The 20334-nt window shown below is 58.1% G+C and overlaps 1 protein-coding gene across 2 annotated transcripts; it reads right to left on the bottom strand.

Moving 5' to 3' along the window:
• Positions 1–1312: 1312 nt before the first annotated feature.
• SLC38A7 (solute carrier family 38 member 7) lies at positions 1313–17747 on the bottom strand. Of its 2 annotated transcripts, XM_055146266.1 has the most exons (12): positions 17622–17747; positions 16890–17043; positions 12150–12536; positions 9347–9545; positions 8998–9139; positions 6957–7055; positions 6393–6450; positions 6108–6222; positions 4534–4681; positions 3808–4007; positions 3439–3493; positions 1313–2643 (listed from the first exon to the last, which is right to left on the bottom strand). In XM_055146266.1, the coding sequence occupies exons 3-12, from the start codon at positions 12417–12419 to the stop codon at positions 2541–2543; spliced, it is 1389 nt and encodes a 462-aa protein (XP_055002241.1). In that variant the 5' UTR covers positions 12420–12536; positions 16890–17043; positions 17622–17747; the 3' UTR covers positions 1313–2540. The 2 variants fall into 2 exon arrangements, with proteins under 2 accessions (XP_055002241.1, XP_004600687.2); XM_004600630.2 differs by lacking the exon at positions 17622–17747 and having other exon boundaries at positions 16890–17230.
• Positions 17748–20334: the final 2587 nt, after the last annotated feature.

Below are 20334 nucleotides of genomic sequence, written 5' to 3'. Positions count from 1 at the left end.
GGCCACGCCTGGTGCCAGTCGTGAAGCTGGGTCTGTCGCATGCGGGGCAAGCGCTCTACCCGCTGTCCTATGCTTCTGGCCCGCTTCGACGCCTAACGTCCTTGCTCTTCATCGCCACACTAACGTACTAAAATACGCACCTGTGATTGCATTGCTTCACCGTTTTGTGTAATGTGACACCCTGGTTCCCTGTATGCTCCTTGATTGCATGTGGTCATTGTGCTCCCTCAGGAATATGCAGGAGTTTCCTGCAAAACTGCCAGGACATGTGCGTGCAGTCGCGTGCTCTCTCTGCTGGGCATGAATCCAGACGCTCCCCGCACCACCCCCCTCTCCCAAGCTATGCTGATGGAATTTCCGTCCTGAGTCTTTTTATTGCCAACAAGGCTCTTCTCTCCAGTCACGACCAATCCAGGCGCTGGGCTAACATACAAGGGGGGGGTGGGGATGGGGTGGAGGTGGGAATGACACGCAGGTCTGTTCCCCTGGCACCCCCAGTCCGGTGGGAGACACTCGCCTGAGCGCAGTGTGAGGGGCAGAGCACAAGGGCACCCTGAGCAGAGGGGGCGTGAGCAGCGGAACTGGCCAAAGACCAATATAAATCAAGGGCCCCGTGTGCAAGCTCTAAACCTGGAAGATAAGGAGTCTGTCGCCTCCAGTTCACCCCCAGCCAGGCCCTTCGCTCAGGTTTTGTAGATGAAACGAGCGGGCCTCAGGGCACCAGCCCGCTGGGAGCCTCAATGTTTGGCCTGGTGCCCGCCCAGCTCTCTTGCTAGAAACCCCCTTCCTGCAACCGTGAGTTTGAGAGTCTTTGAGGATGTGAACCCGCCTCCCGTGGCTTGCTGCCCAGGAAGTCCTTTCCAGACCTGGCACGTGTCTCCTGCAGACCAGCCCTTGAGCGGACCGTCTTGGACACGGGAACGGGGCTGGGGGCCAGGCAGAGGCTCCAGGGCGGGGCTGGGCGCCAAGCCTGCCTGGGCGGCGGAGCGGAGCTGCCTGTGGGGTGTGCAATGCCTGGAGGGGTCATAGGTGGTAAACACCAAAGGCTGGTGGCGGAGCCATGGGACAGCGGGTAGGGCACTTGCTCTGCATGTGGCCGACCCGGCTTTGATTCGGACACTCCAAAGGGTCCCCTGAGCCCGCCAGGAGTGAGCCGTGAGCATCGCAAGGTGTGGCCCCCCTCCCCACGGCACCTGCAGAGGCTCTGCAGGATGTCCCGCCCGCCCCCGCTCCCGCCCTTCCATGCCGACCCTCTTCCTCCTGAAAGCGGCCCGGATGGTTCCTGCACCCACATGGGCCACGCAGCTGAGCAGCACAAACCCTTTTTATTAGCCTCCCTCCCTGGGGCGAGGGCGCGCGGGTCACAAAGACGCGGTGTGACAACTCGGCTTGGGGGCTCCTGAGGGAAGACCCCAGGGGTGGACCCCAGCTCCTCTGCCCCACTGGCCTGCTTCTCTGTGATGCCCGCTCTGTGGGTGTCACCCCAGGTCTGAGCGGGACCCAGGGGAGACGGGTGGGCCGTGTGGCACCCCCTGCCCTGAGGGATGGATGGGCTGCTGCGGGGTAAGGGGGGTCCCCACTGCCTCCAGCACACAGGCTCTGGGGGGGGGGCGAGGACAGTGGGGTGCGTTCTGGATGAAGGCAGATCCTGAACCTGGGACAGGAGAGCGGGGGGGGGGGGGACCAGGAGGGTCTGGCCTTGCCTGGCCTGGGACCCTCATTTCACTGTGGACCTCAGTGCAATGGACAGGCCGCCGGGAACGGGCCTGGCGGGTAGTGTGAATGAGGAAACTCACTAGCTCCGGGCTTGTGTGGGCAGGAGAGACGAGTGACGGGGTTTGGGCGGGGGGAATGGAGTGAGGATGGGATGGGGTAGGGGCGAGTGGACGAGAGAATACAGACGGGACGGGAGACACCCGGCTGGCTAGTCACCCAGACGGCAAACGTTTTCCTCGTGGGCTACTCTGCCAGGCTGGACGAGGCCAGCTGCAGCCTCTGGAGACGGTCCTGGCGAGGTGCCCCGGCCTCCCCTGGGAAAAGGGGGTTCATCCGAAGTCGGGGGTGGGGCGGGCGGCAGGGAGACGGCAGCTCCTCCCGACGCCACTGAGAGCTAGTTTGTAAACATTAGACTTGGGGGTGGAGGAGGGCGGCCTGGGGCCTCGGTGAGGGGCATGACGGGCTGAGACGCCCAAAGGCCCTCTCTGGGCATCAGGGACTCGGGGGCCGCCTGTGGAGTGGTCCCCACTCGGGACAGGTTCTCTTTCTCCTGCTGTCCCTCTTCCCGAGGTCTCCAGCACCGCTTTGGTTCTGGGTTCCAGGTGTGGGGGAGCGGGAACGTGGCAGGGGCCCCGGGGTTCCTTTCAGACAGGAGATCTCCCACCACTCAAGGCTGAGCTGTCCGTAGATGTGGGGGCCGACTGTACCCCAGGGCTGTCGGTGCCGCCCCACCAGCGGGGAGGGGGCAATGCCGGACCGGGGTGGCCCCAGGGCTCTCTCAGACGGGGTGTCCTGGGTCCGACCGTCTGACGGAGAGGCAGAGGCTAGGCCACCAGATCCACAAAGATAGCATTGGCTGTGGTCTGGCCGAAGATGAAGGCTCCGAGGGTGACCAAGAAGACTCCATAACCGACCAGCGCCCACCAGCTGTAAAGAGGAGAGAGGGGCCGTGATGTCGGGGTGGGACCCCCATGCAGACAGGGGCCAGACCCGGGAATGATCTGAATCACGGCTCAGGGGAGCCCATGTCCCTCTGGGCAAGGACTTTCACAGGGCGCGTGGTGTCCCCTGTGGGCCCCTCCCAAAAGGAGGCCAAGGCCTCACGCCACTGGCCAGTTACAGCCAGCCAAAGGCGGGGCCTGGGTTCTAGCGCAGGTCTCCTGACTGCAGAAGTATGAGGACACAGCAGGTCACACAGAGTATGACCCACTGGAAAACCAACAGAAAGCCATGGGCGATGGCACCGCAGGGAGAGCGCTGGCCTTGCAAGTGGCTGGCCCAGGTTCGGTCCCCGGCACCCAACACCAGCAGGAATGATCCCTGAGTACCGAATCAGGAGTGAGCCTTGAGCACCGCTGGGTGTGGCCCCCAAATAAGACCAAACCAATGGAACACATCCTGATGCCCAGCAGGGAGACGATGCAGCGGGCTGGGGCTTTTCTTTGCAGGCTGGCATCTTGCACACTGGCGTCTTGGGTTTGCCCCATGGCCGTGCAGTGACCCCCGAGCACCGACAGATGACTCGCCCTCCCCCGCCACCCTCCCCCAAAGCACCCAAACCAATCAAATCAATGACAGAGCCGACACCTGGACCAGAGACGAGGCTCCGTGGTCGAGTAGAGGCCTCGCAGGTGTGAGGCGCTGCCTTCAACGCCCTGTGCCCAAATCAAGACACACAGGCCCCACCCCCCAGCACCCCAACCCCTCCCCTGGAGGCCTTACCTGGCCGGCTTGACCTCCTCCATCTCCGAGAGCTTGGCTTGGATGAGGCACAGCCCTGAAAGGCAAGAGGATCCCCAAGAGGTCAGGCTGTGTCCCTCCCCCCCACCAGGGTGTGGGGGGCGTGGTGGGGAAGAGAGAGGGGCTGAGTCACTTCTCCAAAGTCCCCCTCTGCTTCTGGCTCTGCTCGAGCCCCCAGCCCCCTGTGCCCTTCTGAGCAACCCCCAGCACCGCGGGGATGGCCCCCACCAAAGAGAGCACGCCGGCCGGCCTCTCCGGGGTCATTCCTGAGTGCCCGCCTGTCCTTGCCGGGAGCTCAGGCCGGCCGGGCCAGCACGGCGAGCGAGCGAGCAGCGGGAGCTGAGGCCACACCTGGGAAGACGAAGATGAAGCAGGCGGCCAGGCCCCCGACGATGGAGATGACCTTGCCGATGTCGGGGATGAAGAGCGCCAGCAGCAGCGTCAGCAGGAACCAGGTGAGCGTCTGCAGCAGGCGCCGCCGCCGCTCCCGGCCCACATCCTCCTCCACGGGGGTGCCCTGGTAGCGCAGCCACAGGCCTTCCACCACCGCCCTGCGCCGGGAGAGGCGGCTCAGCGGCTCCCGCTGGCCAAGGCCCCGGCCCCGGGCTTGGTTTCCCCTTCCGTCCCTCCGACAGCTGTGGGGCAGGGGACGGGGAAGGGGGGAGGGCAGAGGGCGCCGGGCCTGGTTCCCGCGGTGGGAACTGGCACTCGAGACTTTGCAGGAGAGACAGATGCTGGGGCAGGCCGGGTGCTGAGGAACGAGAGGATCGGGGCGAGAGGCTTTTCTGTTGTTTAGTTTTGGGGTGACAGCCAGCGATGCTCAGGGGACCACGTGGGGTGTCGGGGATGGAACTCGGGTTGGCGGCGTGCAAGGCTAGCGCCCTCCCCGCTGTGCTCTCGCTCCAGCCTCCTGGGCAAGAAGAGTCTCAGGGGACACAGGGGATGTTCCGGGGACCCGAGACCAGCAGTCCCCAGTGCCGCCTCTTTCCTTTGGCCTCAGGTTCTCCTAGCCCTGAGGGGGAGTGGTGTCTCCACAGGAGACCAGCCTCCAGGGGGCCGGGCAGGGTGGGGGCTCACCGGCCACAGAAGTGCAGGATGGGGTAGGAGGTGAGCACGCTGAGGATGATGAAGGCGCGGGCCACGGCCACCGCCACGTCCTCCGAGGGGTAGGACAGGAGCACGTCAGGGTTCACGGCCGCTCCGAACGTCAGGAAGCCACAGATGCCTTGTGGGGGGAGGGGGAATGGACACGCAGTCTGGGAGGGGCCAGGTCGGTCCCCAGGGGAATGTGCTACAGCGGCTCTGGGGGCTAGGCAGGGCCTCATGGAACACACCTGTCCCTGCGCCCACACTGCTACACAGGACCTGTGTGCTCCTTAGTCAGGCCTGGGCTGAGCTGGGCCCACTTCAGAGAAGATGCCCCCTGTCAGCCCCTCACATCTGCGTTCCTGCCCTGCCCTGACCTTCTCTCCGCCCCCCCTCCCTCTCCCTCTCCTTCCCTCCCTTCCTTCTTTCCTTCCTCCCGTTGATGCTCAGGGGTTACTCCTGGCTCAGCACCCAGGAATTATTTCTGGCAGTAATCAGGGGGCCATATGGGATGATAGGGATTGAACCGTGGTTGGCCGCATGCAAGGCAAGTGCCCTGCTTGCTGTATTATTGCTTCAGTCCCTATTTTTTCTTTTTTTCTATTTTTGTGGAGCCAAGGATGGAACTCAGGGCCTCACACACGCAAGACAAGTACTTTTCCACGGAGCCACGTGCCCACGCCACCCCACTCCCACCAACTCTACATACTCTTCAGTGCTCATCTCTCCCTCTTCGGAGAATCATTTCATTTTTCTTTCTTTTTTTCTTTTAAAGATTTTTATTTTGACCTTTTTTTCTCTGGCGGGGGGTGGGTGGGTGGGTGGGTGTCACACCGGCCATGCACAGGGGTTACTCCTGGCTCTGCACTGAGTAATCACTCCTGGCAGTGCTCAGGGGACCATATGGGATAGTGGGGATTGAACCTGGTCAGCAGCATGCAGGGAAAACGCCCTACCCGCTGTGCTATCGCTCCAGCCCCTGAGAAGCATTTCTTTTCTCGTTTAAGCCCCGTGCCCAGAGGGGCCCTGCCCCTTCCCTTGCTTCTGGCTGTGTCTTCTGGAGTTATCTCGGTGCTGGCCCCGTGAACACCAGGGGGAAGCATCCCATGGCCTTCCTCCCAGATGTCCCCGTTACAACACTTTCTTTCTGGGCTGGGTGCGTGGGGAATGGCTGGAGCATGTGATCTGCATGTGAGAGGCCGGGGTTCAAGCCCCAACACCACATGGTCCCCGGAGCACTGCCGGAAGTGACCCCCGAGAGCCCCCAGGCTGGGAGTGGCCCTGGAAAACACACCAAAAAACCAGAAAGAAAACAAACCCCCCAAAAAACCCAACCTAAGTTCGCTTTCAGGTCTGACGGTCTTCCGGGTCTGATGGTGCTCTGCCACGCCCGCCAGCCCCGGCCTGTGAGCCAGATTCTGGCACCTTTGGGTTCCCGCCCGCGGCTCACATTCCGGCTCCTTCCACAGCACGCCCCATCCCAAGTGCACGCAGTTCCCAGCACCCGCTGGGCCCTGGCGGGACACACAGAGCTCTCTCCTGGGGGCAGCGGGAGGGGCACTCACCTGTGCCCAGGTAGACGGCGAGGGCGATAATCATGGCAGCCGTCACCACCCAGCCCCAGGTCTTCACGTCGGGCCGCCGCATGCTGTTGAACACGGGCACGCTGCTGACGTGGCACTGCGGGCAGAAGGCGGCCGTGACGGCGGGGAAGCGACCTTGCCCTGGGCAGGGGCAGAGACGCCAGGGAAAAGGGCAAGGGCTCCCGCATGCCCCCCCCACCCCATGCCATCCTCCCACCCGGCCCTCCCCCCAGCCCTGCATCCCAGGGTGGGGACAATGGAGGACACCTGGAATCCGAAGCAGATGGTGGGCATGGCATTGAACACGGCTACCCAGGAGGTCGGCCTGCGGACGAACACACCGGCTGCAGCCTGTGAAACCCCGAGTCTCCGGGCACCCCTCCCCACAGCCTCGCTGGTACCCTGGAGTCTGGGGACCGAGCATAAGTGGCTCCAGGTCCCCTCCGCCAGCTCAGCAAAGTGAGGCTCTGAACACCCCCCCACCCGCCCCTGCTGGGGCCACAAGGCAGAGCTCCTGGCGGGGCCCTGGAGTTTTCTGTTCTGCTTTTGCTTTTTTGGGGCCACACCGGGTGGTGCTCAGGGCTTACTGCTGGCTCTGCACTCAGAGATCAGTCCTGGTGGTGCTTGGGGGAGCACATGGGATGCTGGGCACCGAACTCGGGTTGGCCCGATGCAAGGCAAACGCCCTCCTGGCTGTACTGATTTGTCCTTTGCCAAGAAAGGAGACGGGGGCCGGGCCGGTTGCTCCGAGGGCTGAAGACCGCTCTCGTTGGCCTCTGGGTGCCTGACCTGGCACCGACGCCCCTGTGCCACCCGCGGTCCCTCACCCACCTGGTCAGCATGCCTCCGGGAGTCATCTCTTTATCTGGCCAGATGTACTTGATGATGACGATGGCAGTGACGTACCAGGTGCCCACGACGCTCAGGAAGCTGAGGGAGGAGGAGGGGAGGAGGAGCCTGGTTGCTGGCTGCAGCACCCCCACCCCACACCCTTCCGGCCTGTCCCAGCCCAAAGAGGCTGCTCAGAGGAACGGGTTTTGGAACACTGTACGACTGAAACCCAATCATTAACAGCTTGGTAACTGTGTTGAGGGGACTTGGTAACTGTGTCTCACGGTGATTTAATACAGAAAAGAAAGAGGCTATGCAAGAGAACTGGGGGCCCAAGACTTGGGAAATGCAGGCGAGCCCTGCTTCTGAGGCATGGCCAACGCCAGGTGGATGCCGGGCGCTAGCAGGGGTGCGGCGGGTGCATGCTGAGGTGTGGGTATCAGGACACACAGCCGCTCAGCTCCGAGGCCAGGGCGAGAGCTGGCCCCAGAGCACCTTCACTCCTTCACTCCTTCCATCAGTGCGGCCAGTGCCGGCCCAGGGTGCTGCAGGAGCGTGACAGCCAGGACACACCGAGGGGAAAGTCGGACAGGCAGGTGTGGCCCTTTTCATTTTGGAGGCAGTTTTGGGCCACATCTGGCTGTGCCCACGGGAGACGACGAGTGCTGGCAATCAAAAGCTGGGTTTCGGGGCTGGAGCGATAGCACAGCGGGTAGGGCGTTTGCCTTGTGTGCAGCCGACCCAGGTTTGATTCCCAGCATCCCATATGGTCCCCCAAGCACTGCCAGGAGTAATTCCTGAGTGCAGAGCCAGGAGTAACCCCTGAGCATCGCTGGGTGTGACCCAAAAAAAAAAAAAAGCTGGGCTTCACATCAGCAAGGCAACTGCCTGACCACTGCACCACTTCTCCACGCCTGGAAGGGCAACTTTATTTGATTAATTCTCTCTCTCTTTTTTTTTTTTTGGTTTTTGGCCATCACCACAGATGCTCAGGGCTTGCTCCTGGCACTGTGCTCAGGGAATCACTGTTTGCAGTGCTTGGGAGACCATATGGGATACTGGGGATCAGACCTGGGTGAGCCACCTTGCCGTACACAACTTAACTTTTTTTTTTTTTTTTTTGCTTTTTTGGGTCACACCCGGTGATGCACAGGAGTTACTCCCGATTCTGTACTCAGGAATTACTCCTGGTGGTGCTCAAGGACCATGTGGGATGCCATGAATCAAACCCGGATGGATTGTGTGTGAGGCAAGTGCCCTTCCTGCTGTGCTATTGCTCCAGCCCTAAAAGGGCAACCTGAAAGGCGAGCTTCCTGCCCGAGGAGCCCCTCGACAGGGCTGAGTGGGGCTCTTTCCAGAGCACGGAAACAGCCTGGGTCATCCCCAAGTTTCAGACCCAGAGGCAGAAGGCTGACCCCCCTCCCCCCATTTTATACCAAGCCATCAGGCTCAAATTCCTTTCTTGGAGCCTGGGAGACGGTGCAAAGGGCTGAGGGCAGACTCCGCAAGTGGAAGCCTCGGGTTTGACCCCCAGCACAATACAGACCCCCCTCAAGCATCTCTGGGTGCGATCCAAACCAAGTTAAGCCAAAACTCCCATCCTCCCAGAGAAAGCTAGGGCTCAGGCCTGGAGGGGAGGCCGTCTCCCACTTCCGGAAGCCCCCAGACCCTCTTTGACATGAGTCTCCACGGGACCAAGATCACTGTCTCCTTGTTGCTGACGAGAAAGAAAATCTTTTTTATGCTTTGTTTTTGGGCCACACCTCGGATGCTCAGTCACCCCTGACTCGGTTGGGAATCATTCCTGGTGGTACTTAGGGGACAAAACGTGGGGCCAGGGGACTGAACCTGGCTTCTTCCTGCTCCACCCCAGGAGGATAATTTTTTTGCCTGAACTCTCCCAGCCTAACTCGTCCCACCTTGGCCCCTCTTGCTGTCCCTGAAGGTGTGGAGGTGAGGGGAGGGGTTCCCCGGCAGCTTCTGGGCCCCTGGCTGTGAGCAGAGCTGTGTCAGGGTCAGGCAGGGGTGGGGGGCTCCGAACCTGGCATATTTCTGGAAGCCGATCTCCCTGGGGATGGAGAGGGGCAGGATGAAGAGGAAGGCGGTGAGGCTGATGGTGAACTTGCGGTCTGTGTACCAGGGGCCGCTGGCCTCATCGGGCGACTTGGTCATCACGGCTATAACTGGGCGGGGAGGAAGGAGGGGGCGTCACGCTGGCTGCCCCGGGGGACAGTGGCCCCCTCGGGGCCAGGCTCAGGGCTGCCCCCAGGATTCCCAGAGGAACCCAGAACCCTCGGTCTGGGAGATAGGTGCCCCCCCATCCTCCCCAATCCCCAGAATCCCCGGGGCTGCAGGGGCAGCGAGGCACGCGGTCCGGAGGGGGAGCTCACTCTTGTCCTGCTGGTCCCCGATGATGATGAGGAAGGCGATGCAGGTGCCGAAGGTGTAGACAGCGATGGCCACCTCGCACAGCACGCCTGTCAGCTTGCCGCACGCGGTCCACACTACTTCCTGGTAGGTGCGCTCGTTGCTGGCCTGGGAGCAGTAGGCCAGGATGACAAGGCCGCTGATGATGAAGACCAGCATGGCCTGCAGGCGGGGGAGAGCGTGGAGGGTGAGGGGGAGGCCTGGCAACCGAGGGCATCTAACGGGACCTGGGGCCCGACCCGGGTTCAATCCTTGCATTCCATATGGTCCCTCGAGCACCTCCAGGAGCAATTCCTAAGTGCAGAGCCAGGAGTAATCCCTGAGCATCGCTGGGAGTGACCGCAAAAGCAAAAATAAATCAATAAATAATAAAATAAAAAACCCAGACGTCTTGTGGAAGACTCTAAACAAACACAGAAACAGAGAGAATCACATGATAAAGTTCCAGGTTTCCTCTGCCCAGGCTCAAAAATCAATTCTTGGGTATTTTTTTTAAAAAATTTTATTTTATGGCATCTGCACATGTATGTTCATCGCAGCACTGTTTACAATAGCCAGAATCTGGAAAAAACCCGAATGCCCTAGAACGGATGACTGGTTGAGGAAACTTTGGTACATCTATACAATGGAATACTATGCAGCTGTTAGAAAAAAGGAGGTCACAAATTTTTTATTTAAGTGGATCGGCATGAAAAGTTTCATGCTAAGTGAAATGAGTCAGAAAGAGAGAAACAGACATAGAAAGATTGCACTCATCTATGACATATAGAATAACAGAGTGGGAGACTAACACCCAAGAATTGTAGAAACAACTACCAGGAGGTTGACTCCATGGCTAGGAGGCTGGCCTCACATTCTGGGGAAAGGGCAACTCAGAGAAGGGATCACCAACTATAATGTAGTCGAAGGCCATGTGGGAGAAGGGAGTTGCGGGCTGAATGAGGGCTAGAGACTGAGCACAGTGGCCACTCAACACCTTTATTGCAAACCACAATAGCTAATTAGAGGGAGAGAACAGAAGGGAATGCCCTGCCACAGTGACAGGGTGGGGTGGGGGGGAGATGGGATTGGGGAGGATGGGAGGGATGCTGAGTTTACTGGTGGTGGAATATGGGCACTGGTGAAGGGATGGGTTCCCGAACTTTGTATGGGGGAAGCATAAGCACAGATGTGTATAAATCCGTAACTGTACCCTCATGGTGATTCATTAATTAAAAATAAATAAATTTATTAAAAAAATTATTTTATGGGGCTGGAGCGATAGCACAGCAGGTAGGGCGTTTGCCTTGTATGCGGCCAACCCGGGTTCGATTTCCAGCATCCCATATGGTCCCCTGAGCACCGCCAGGAGTAATTCCTGAGTGCATGAGCCAAGGAATAACCCCTGAGCATCGCTGGGTGTGACCCAAAAAGAAATAAAAACAATTTTTTTTTTAGGTTTTTGGCCATACCTGGTGATGCTCAGGGGTCACTCCTGGCAGGGCTTGAGGGACCACATGGGGTGCTGGGGATTGCACCTGGCCAGCTGCATGCAAGGCAAACACCTTACTTGCTGTACTGTCTCTCTGGCCCATTTCTTGGCCAATCTTGTTCACCTACTCACTTCTTCTCCCACTTTTGGTTTCTGTGGTTCTCGCGCTATGCCCTACATGAGCAAGACAAGTGCTCTATTGCGGAGCTGCCTCCCTGGTCCCGGCTGACTTCGAAGAGGCTGCAGGCATCACACTGACCGGCAGTAACCACCTTTTCCCCCTTCTCAAGCGGTGCTCAGGAGGCCTGGGGTGGGGGCCCTCCTGGAGATTCTCCAACCTGACCCGCTGTTCAATGTCAAGGCCCAGTGGATGTGGTTCTGCTGGGGCCCTGTGGTGTTGGGAAAAAACCAGGACACCCCAGTGCCTGGAGGACTCCAGGGCCGCAACCGGGGGCCTCAAGGGTTTCCAGGGTGGCACCCAGTAATGCCTGGAACACCATGTGGCACCAGGGATCCAACTGGCACAGCAAGTGCCTTAAGCCCTGGACTCTCTCTAGGTGGTCCCAAGTGCCTTTAAAATCACAAAATTATTACGTGGGGCTGGATCGATAGTACAGTGGGGAGGGCGTTTGCCTTGCACACGGCCGACCCAGGTTCGATTCCCAGCATCCCATATGGTCCCCCGAGCACCGCCAGGAGTAATTCCTGAGTGCAGAGCCAGGAGTAACCCCTGAGCATCGCGGGGTGTGACCCGAAAAGCAAAAAAAACAAAATTATTATTATTATATATAGAAAAATATTTGTTTTTATATTTAGTTTTCTTTTCTTTTTTGGGGGGGAGGGGTGGGCAGGGCATACATGGCAGTGCTCAGGGCTTACTCCTGGCTCTGTGCTCAGAGATCACTCGTGGCAGAGCCTCGGGAACCCTACAGAAAGCAGGGGACGGAATCCCACAGGCTGCATGCCAGGCAAGTCCCAACCTGCTGAACTACTCGACATGCACTATGCCGCTCATGATGACGAAATATGAGATAGGCAATGATGATTAGGACACACGCAGTCCTTGTCTAAACGTCCCTGAATGGCTGGAAAGGCTCCGGAAGCCACATCCGGGCCCAGAGGAAAGAACGCAGGCATAGACCAGAAACGCCTGCCGTGGGGGAAGGAGGAGAGAGAGAGGGGTGGCGAGTGGCACCTTCCGAGGATCCCTACCCCCTGCAACCTTCCTCTGGAGACAGAGCGCCAGGCCCCCCCCTCTCCTGCCTGGTGCCTCTACCCCCCTACCCGCCACTCACCATCTGCAGCGTGACGCCAGCAGCCACGCCCCCGGCGGTGCTGAAGGCGGCGGGAAAGTTGAGCAGCCCCGCGCCCAGGCAGGCGTTGACCACGATGAAGACGGCCCCGAGTGTGGAGGTGGTACCTCTGGCCAGGCCCCCGGGAGGGGTGTCCCCCTCGCTCTTGGGGGCCGTGTCCACGCAGGGGCTCTGCAGCAGGTGCGCCCGCTCGCCGGCGTCCGAGCTGGAGCCCCACTCTCCGTAGTCACTGTTGATGCTGACCTGGGCCATGGCGCCGGGCGGGCTCCGCGCGCGCTCTGCGCCTCAGGACCACATGCCCCACGCAGCGGGGGGCAGGCGGCTGGCTGGAGGCCCGGGGCGGCCTGCTCGGCTCCGGCTGCTCTCGGCCTGGAGGGGACAGAGCACAGTTGTCCTGGCACAGCACCGGCACCGGAAGGCCGGGAGGAGAGGCGAGCAGGACAGGCCCGGGATCACAAGGCAGGAGCGAGTGCTCTGCATGTGGGGGTTGATTCCAGCAGTACTACGGTCCCCAGTGCCACGGGAGACCCCGGGACACCGTGCGGGGGGGTGGGGGGTGGCTCCTGAGCTCTGCCGGCTGTAGAGCAAAGACAAAATAACAGAACGAGAAATACAGGGGCTGGAAAGACAGTAAAGCCGGTAAAGCATTTGCCTTGCACGCGGCTGACGCGGCTTTAATATCTGGCATCCCACATGGTCCCCTGGGCACCGCCGGGAGTAATTCCTGAGTGTAAAGCCAGGAGTAAGTGCTGAGCACCACTGGGTGTAGCAAAACAACAACAACAACAACAACAACAACAACAACAACAACAACAACAACAACAACAGGGGCCAGAGCAATTGTAGGGTATGTGCCTGGATTTTTTTTTTTTTCCTTTTTGGATCACATCCGGCAATGTACAGGGATTACTCCTGGCTCTGCACTCAGGAATTATTCCTGGCGGTGCTCGGGGGACCATATGGGATGCTGGGAATCGAACCCAGGCCCAAATGCACCCCCACCATGGATGAGGATGTTCTCATTCGGACATAAAGGTCAGAGCCATTAAATCACCGGGTTGGCCCCATATAAGGCAGGCACCCTACCTACTGTACTATATTGCTCCGACCCCATTCTGTGGTGTGTGTGTGTGTGTGTGTGTGTGTGTGTGTGTGTGTGTGTGTGTGTGTGCATGTGTGTGCTGGGCTTACTCCTGGCCCTCTGCTCAGGGGAATCTATGGTGCTGAGATCAAACCAGAGTCACCTGCGTGCAAAGCAAGTGCTCTAACTCCTGTAGTGTCTTAACTCCTGAATTATCTCTTCAGACCATAATCCTTTAACAGTACTAGATCTAGATACTTGGGAACTAGAGTTCTGGTTGGTATATGTTTAAAACATCAACAAGTGGGCTGGAGCAATAGCACAGCGGGTAGGGCGTTTGCCTTGCACTCAACCGACCCGGGTTCGATTCCCAGCATTCTATATGGTCCCCTGAGCACCACCAGGAGTAATTCCTGAGTGCATGAGCCAGGAGTAACCCTTGTGCACCGCCAGGTGTGACCCAGAAAGCAAAAAAATAAAAAATAAAAAAATAAATAAAACAGGGGCTGGAGCGATAGCATAGCGGCTAGGGCATTTGCCTTGCATGCGGCCAACCCGGGTTCGAATCCCAGCATCCCATATGGTCCCCTGAGCACCGCCAGGAGTGATTCCTGAGTGCAGAGCCAGGAGTTACCGCTGTGCATCGCCGGGTGTGACCCAAAAAGAAAAAAAAAAATATCAACAAGTTCACAGAACTGTAACGTGACCCAAGAACAAAAACATCAGGCGGGAAACCCTAATAATTTTCATAAACTGTGGACTGAATTTTCAGCTTGTAGTCAGAATCAGTATGTAGAAGGGCTTTTGCTATATTCAATTTCCTAAAAAAAAATGGTTAGGGGACAAATTTTTGGTGGAGGGGGGCAGCTTTTGGGCTACACCTGGCAATGCTGAGGGGTTCCTCCTGGCTCTGCACCCAGGAATTACTCCTGGGGGTGCTCGGGGAACCATATGGGATGCTGGGGATTGAACCTGGGATGGCCACATGTGAGTCAAATGCTCCACCCGCTGTACTACTGCTCCAGCCCCGATTAGGGGAAATTTTGAGGGAAGGAGACCAAAGCTCCAGGCATCTGAGAATGCTCCCAGGTGTGGCCCAAATGCACCCCTGTCCGTATATGAGGATGTTATCTCACTCGGTCATAAAGGTCAGAGCCATCAAATCACTGGTCATTATCAGCAGGATTTGAATTCAAACCCTTCTGACTTCCCAGCCTGCTACTGGGTCCCCAGAGACACCCTCCAGAACTGTGGAGTCTTCACTACAGTCCAGTCCAGTCCACCTCCCTCTGGCCTCGAATCCAAATTCTTGTTTCCAGGGGCCCTACAAATTCAGGCCAGGAGCTGGAGAAAGAGCACAGGGGTGACGGTGCTGGCCTTGTGCGCAGTCGACCTGGGTTTGATTTCCAGCATCGTGTACGGTCTCCCCCAAGCACTGCTGGGTGTGGCCTGCCCACCCCTCCAAAAAACTCAGGTCAATGCTCCTGGGGTTGGGGAGGTGGCCCCATTGTTGAAGACACCCTAGTTTCCTATCTAGTACAAAAAACAACAAAAAAAATTTAGGTCAATACTCCCAAATGTGAAGAGCCCCCTTTCACCTTTTTTTTTTTTTTTTTTTTCTTTTTGGGTCACACCTGGCAATGCACAAGGGTCACTCCTGGCTCATGCACTCAGGAACTACCCCTGGCGGTGCTCAGGGGACCATATGGGATGCTGGGATTCGAACCCGGGTCGGCCGCGTGCAAGGCAAATGCCCTACCTGCTGTGCTATCACTCCAGCCCCGCCCCCCCTTTCACCTTTGGGTCCTCAGGAAAACATCACCAATGCCGTGCTTCTGGGATGCTTCCAGCCCCTCTTTCAGGTTCCACATCTTCCCCATTCCTGGGAGACTCACAAGCTCTTCTGGAGCCCCCAGGGCCCATCGCCGCTCAGACTCCTGTCTGCTCCTCATTCTCTCTAGTGCCAGCGTTTCACAGGCACGGAGTCTGCTTTCCTAAGCCGGACTGCAGCAGGCTCACTACTTTTTAGGTTCACAGGCTGTGAGCCGAGTTAGCCTGGGCTCGGCCATCCCCTGAGGCTCCTGCTGGCCGGCAGTTGCCTAGGCTGGTGAAACCTGCCAAAGACTTCCATCCTCCGAGTCTCCTCCCTCTGCATCTCCTCTTTCCCGAGGCCAGAACTCAGGCAACAGACTGATTAAAAAATAAAAAATTCCATTTTAGGAACTAGAGTGATCGTATAGTGGGTAGGGTGCTTGCTTTGCACGTGGCCCACCTAGGTTCATTGGACCGAGATTCAACCTCCAGCAGCCCATGTGGTCCCCCCAACCACTGCCAGGAGTAATTCCTTAGTGCACAGTTAGGAGAGAGTGAGCCCTGAGCATCACCGGGTATGGCCCCAAAATAAAACAAATAAAAAGAAACCTCCATTTCACTTTCCACCACTCCCTCCTGGTTTACTCTGGTCCACAGGGGAGGATCTGATGGATTCAGTCCTTAGCGATGGATCGAGTTATTGTCCATCAGACAGTGTCCCTGCTAAAGCCCCTCTGGGGGAATCAGAGTGGTTGACAATGGGCAGGAGCGACCGTTCAGTGGGAAGCGTTCTTGCCTTGCACACAGTTGAGCTGGGTTCGGTCCCTGGCACCCCATCTATCCCGAGTACTGCCAGGAATGATTTCTGGGTGCAGACCCAGGGTAAGCCCTGAGCACACTGGTGTGGCCAGGCCCCCTCTCTCTTCACCCCCCCCCCCCCACAAATAAAAGAACAGAATGTCTAACAAGGCACTGAGGATGGTCAACCAGGGACTGAGGGTGGTGAAATCCTCGTCACTGCGCCTCTTGATGGTGAAAAAAGTAGGGAACCAGGTACACTGGGAAAGGGAAGACTCCGGGGTCTGGGACAGCTCAGTGGCAGAAAGTCCTGGAAAGCCTGATGTCTCTCGCACCCCACGATGCTCAGGGGTTAGTCCTGGCTCTACACTTAGCAATTACTCCTGGTAGTGCTCAGAGGACCACATGGGACTGTCAGAACCTGGGGGAGCTGCGTGCGGGGAAATCGCCCTACCCACTGTATTACTGCTCCGGCCCCTGACTTCCATGCCTGGAACGGCTTGAGGTGCCAGTGTGCCCTCCCGGACACTGGGGGTCCTGGCTGCTACAGATCCTGGTGCTACCACGCAGTGTGTTCTCAAGCAAACCAAATACCGGGAGCCCTCCAGTCCTCACCACCCCCACCACAAAAGGGAGGTTTTGTGAAACACAGAAACAAAAGAAAAGAAACAAGGAAAGTTCAGGTTCTCTTGACATCTGTCCCCAGGAATGCAATCCAGGAACACGGAACCCCAGGCAATATCCCTCCGGCTGCTGGCCCCAAATCCAGAAAGATCTGGTCAGAGTCTGTCCCAAGGGCGTTCTCTTACACAACTTGCCAACCCAGCAGCAAGTCAGCAAAAAAGAAAGAAAGAAAAACCTCCAAGCACTGAGCAGGCTTAGCAGGAAGCCCCCAGCAGGTCAGAGCTGCAGAAGGGCGGGAAGGGGGTAGGCAGAGGGGAGCCCCCTGCCCGCCCCCTGGGCACACCTCGCAGCCTCCCTTGTCTCAGCCTCTCCGCCGCTGTTTCTCAGTTCCGATGGCCCCAGCTTACCTGCTTCTTTCCACGGGGCGGGCTACAGTGGAGGCGGGGGTCGGGGGTGGGTCTCTCCTTGCTGCTGCTTCTCCCCGGAGATCTGGGCTCGACGGGATGTCCCTCACTCCCCTCCCTGGCCGCAGCGTCTGCCCTTCTCCCGGCGGTACCACAGCTGCGGGCAGCCGAGGAAAAGAGTTTGGTCAGGAGGGAAAGTGAGCGGCTCCGAGGGAACCCACGGGCTGGAGCACCGGCCTGGGAAGCGGGGCCCCGGAGCAGGAGGGCCAGGCTCCGGCCACAGTGGGGCGTGGCAAAGGCAGAGCTGGAGCCTGACGCCCCCACGCCCAGGTCAGGGCTGTCCCCACCCTCAGCTCCCCCCTCCTCCCCCCACCAAGTGAGCGAGTCGCCAAGACAACAACAGGGGTTGAATCGCAGGAATAAAGACGGGCGGGTTGCACTGGGCACCGGGGGCGGAAGGGTCGACCCCCAGGCCTCAAGAGCGCCGGCTGTGGGGTGAACTGCGAAGGGTCTCGGGGCTCGAGCCGGTTCCGGGACCGGGGGTGGGGTGGGGCGGGGTGGGGTGGGGGCACAGGCCAGGCTAAGGTGCTGCAGGGCCGGCTTCACTGAATGGGGGTCCGCTGGAACCCCGGGAATCGGGCGGGGAACGGGTCGGGCTCTGCAGCCGCAGAGGCTCGGGGGAGTCGGCGATCGGACGCCCCAACCCTCCAGCCCCTCTGCCTTTCCGCCACCTACCTAGGATGATTTCATTAGGAGCTGGCGGCCGGGGCACGTGAGCCGCGGTCACGTGACCACCGGGCGCGGGCGCGAGGATTCTGGGAGTTGTAGTTTTCGGCGGGAGTCACGCTCTGCCTGCGCCCGCTCCCCCGAGGCTGGGCTCTGCCCGGTCCGGCTGGCGCCCAGCCCGCGCCTGTGCTCCTGTTGCGTTTAGTCCTGGCATGTTGTCAAGCGAAGCGCCGCTCCTGCTTCCGAGCCCGAGGAGTGGGGCACGCGGCCAGCCCCGCCGCACGGAGTCACTGGGCTCCTTCCCCGGCTCCATCCTCGCCTCCGCGCCGCATGCTGGAGTTTGCTGGGCCCTGGAGATCCAGAGACCATTGTGACCATCCTCGGCGGGGAGAGAGGGCCGCTCCGAATACTGCCTCCGGCTCTAACCCCAGATTCTAGATTCTGGAACAGTTTCTGAGACCTTAGAGCCACTCGCATAAGTTAAACAGAGGGTGACTGGCTGAAGGAAGGAACGAGGGGCCACAACCTTGGTTCCTGCTGGGTGGCACCTTCAGGGCACCTGGTTTTTTTTGGGGGGGGCGGTAAGGGGTGTTGCTAGCCGCGATGCTCAGGGCTTACTAGTGGCTCTGCACACAGGAATCACTACTGGCGGTGTGGGGGGACCATATGGGACCCTGAGGATCGAACCCAAGTGGGCAGTGTGCAGTGCAAGCACCTTACCCACTGTACTATCTCCTGGCTCTGTCATCTGAGTTTTTTGTTTTTTGGCTTTTTGGGTCACACCCGGCAATGCACAGAGGTTATTCCTGGCTTTGCTCTCAGGAATTACTCCTGGCGGTGCTCAGGGAACCATATGGGATGCTGGGAATCGAACCCGGGTTGGCCACATGCAAGGCAAATGCCCTACCTGCTGTGCTATCACTCCATCAGCCCCTCATCTGATTTTTTGCTTTGTTTTGTTTTGGGGTCACACCTGGCTGACTTATGGATCTGAGCTCAGGAATCACTCCTGGAAGAGATCGGGGATCATACGTGGTGCCTGCTGGGCATGCAACCGGCATCAGCCACATCCAAGGCAAGTGCCCTGCCTCCTGTACTATGGCCCTTCTGCTTATTTAGTCCTTTAAGGAACTGCAAGGCTCTTTTCCCGTGCAGCTGCACCATTTTACATTCCTTCCAGTGTATGAGGGCTCCAGTTTCTTCACATCCCTGATTATAGCCTAATGGATATGAGGCAATTATTATTGTGACTTTGTATCTTCCGGAGAAGTAGGGATGTTTCCATCTTTTAATGTGTTTATTGGCCATCCAATGCCTTCTCTGTAAATATAGCTACTTATACTTTTCTCAATCATTGAGTTAGTCTTAGTTTTGGGTACCAGAGCTCAAACCCATGACATGCTAGGAAAGAGTCCTGCCCCTGAATTATATATATCCCCAGGTTGGGTCCTTTTTTTTTTTTTTTTGCTTTTGGGTCACACCCAGCCATGCACAGGGATTACTCCTGGTGGTGCTCAGGGGACGATATGGGATGCTGGGAATCAAACCCAGGTTGGCCGAGTGCCAAGCAAACACCCTACCCTCTGTGCTACCCATCCAGCCCCTCAGCTTGGGTTTTGAGGGTCACACAGGGCTTACTTCTGGCTCTGTGTGCAGGAGTCACTCCTGGTGGTGCTCAGGGGACCATATGTGGTGTGAAGATTAGGATGGAAGTCGGTCGTGTGTGAGGCAAGCATCTTAACCCCTCGTACTCTCAGGGCTCCATTCCCTTTCATGGTGCTCTTTTCTTAAAGGCATCAAGTGAAACAGTCCATTCGCCTTTTCCTTTCCTGCCTTAGGATACCCATTAGCGAGGTAGAGAAGCGACCCCGTCATGCACCCCCACCTCAGAGCAGCCGGTTGAGGAAGCTGGGCTGACCCATTCCTCCTAACGTGAAAATACCGAATCTCTCGGGCTTGATGCCCATTTCGGTGCCTGTCCAGAGTGCATCAGTCTGAACTGCACTGGCTCCTCGCCCAGCTGAGTATAGGAACCAGGGCAGCCCTAATGCAGTGCCATTGCTGAAGTCTGTGGCCAGAGGGGGCACTCTTGCAAGTCATTCTTTTTTTTTTTTTCTTTTTGAATGCACCCAGTGATGCTCAGGGGTTACCCCTGGCTCTGCACTCAGGAATTACTCCTGGCAGTGCTCGGGGATCATATGGGATGCTGGGGATCAAACCCATGTTGGCGGCATGCAAGGCAAACGCCCTACCCGCTGTGCTATCGCTCCGGCCGTCATTTTAATTTTTATTAGTTTTATGAAGCAAGTTTTCATTGAAAAAAATTTAGAGATGTGAGGGGAAAGTGAGAGTGTGTGTGAGCGAGCGAGCGAGCATGAGTTTGAAAATGCAAGCAAGTTCTACTGGTTTTTTTGACTGCTGTGCACAGGGGAACCTGTAGAACTGAAAACCAGGTCGGCTGCATGCAGGAACCTTAACCCTGTACCAGGTTTTTTTTTTTTTGCCACACCCAGTTGTGCTTAGGACTTCCCCTGTTGGGCTCAGAGAACTAAATGGGGGAACTGGGATTGACCCTAGGTTGGCTGCATACAAGGCAAATATCCTATTTGCTGTACTATCTCTCCAGATATCCAGCTTTCTTAGAAAAAAAAAAAAAAAGAACAAAAAACAACAAACCTGTATTTTTGGGGTTAGAGAATAGTACAGCGGGTAGGGCCCTTGC

This window comes from Sorex araneus, chromosome 8 (assembly GCF_027595985.1).
Source record: "Sorex araneus isolate mSorAra2 chromosome 8, mSorAra2.pri, whole genome shotgun sequence".
NCBI lineage: Eukaryota > Metazoa > Chordata > Mammalia > Eulipotyphla > Soricidae > Sorex > Sorex araneus.
This window is presented reverse-complemented; position numbering and strand designations above follow the sequence as displayed.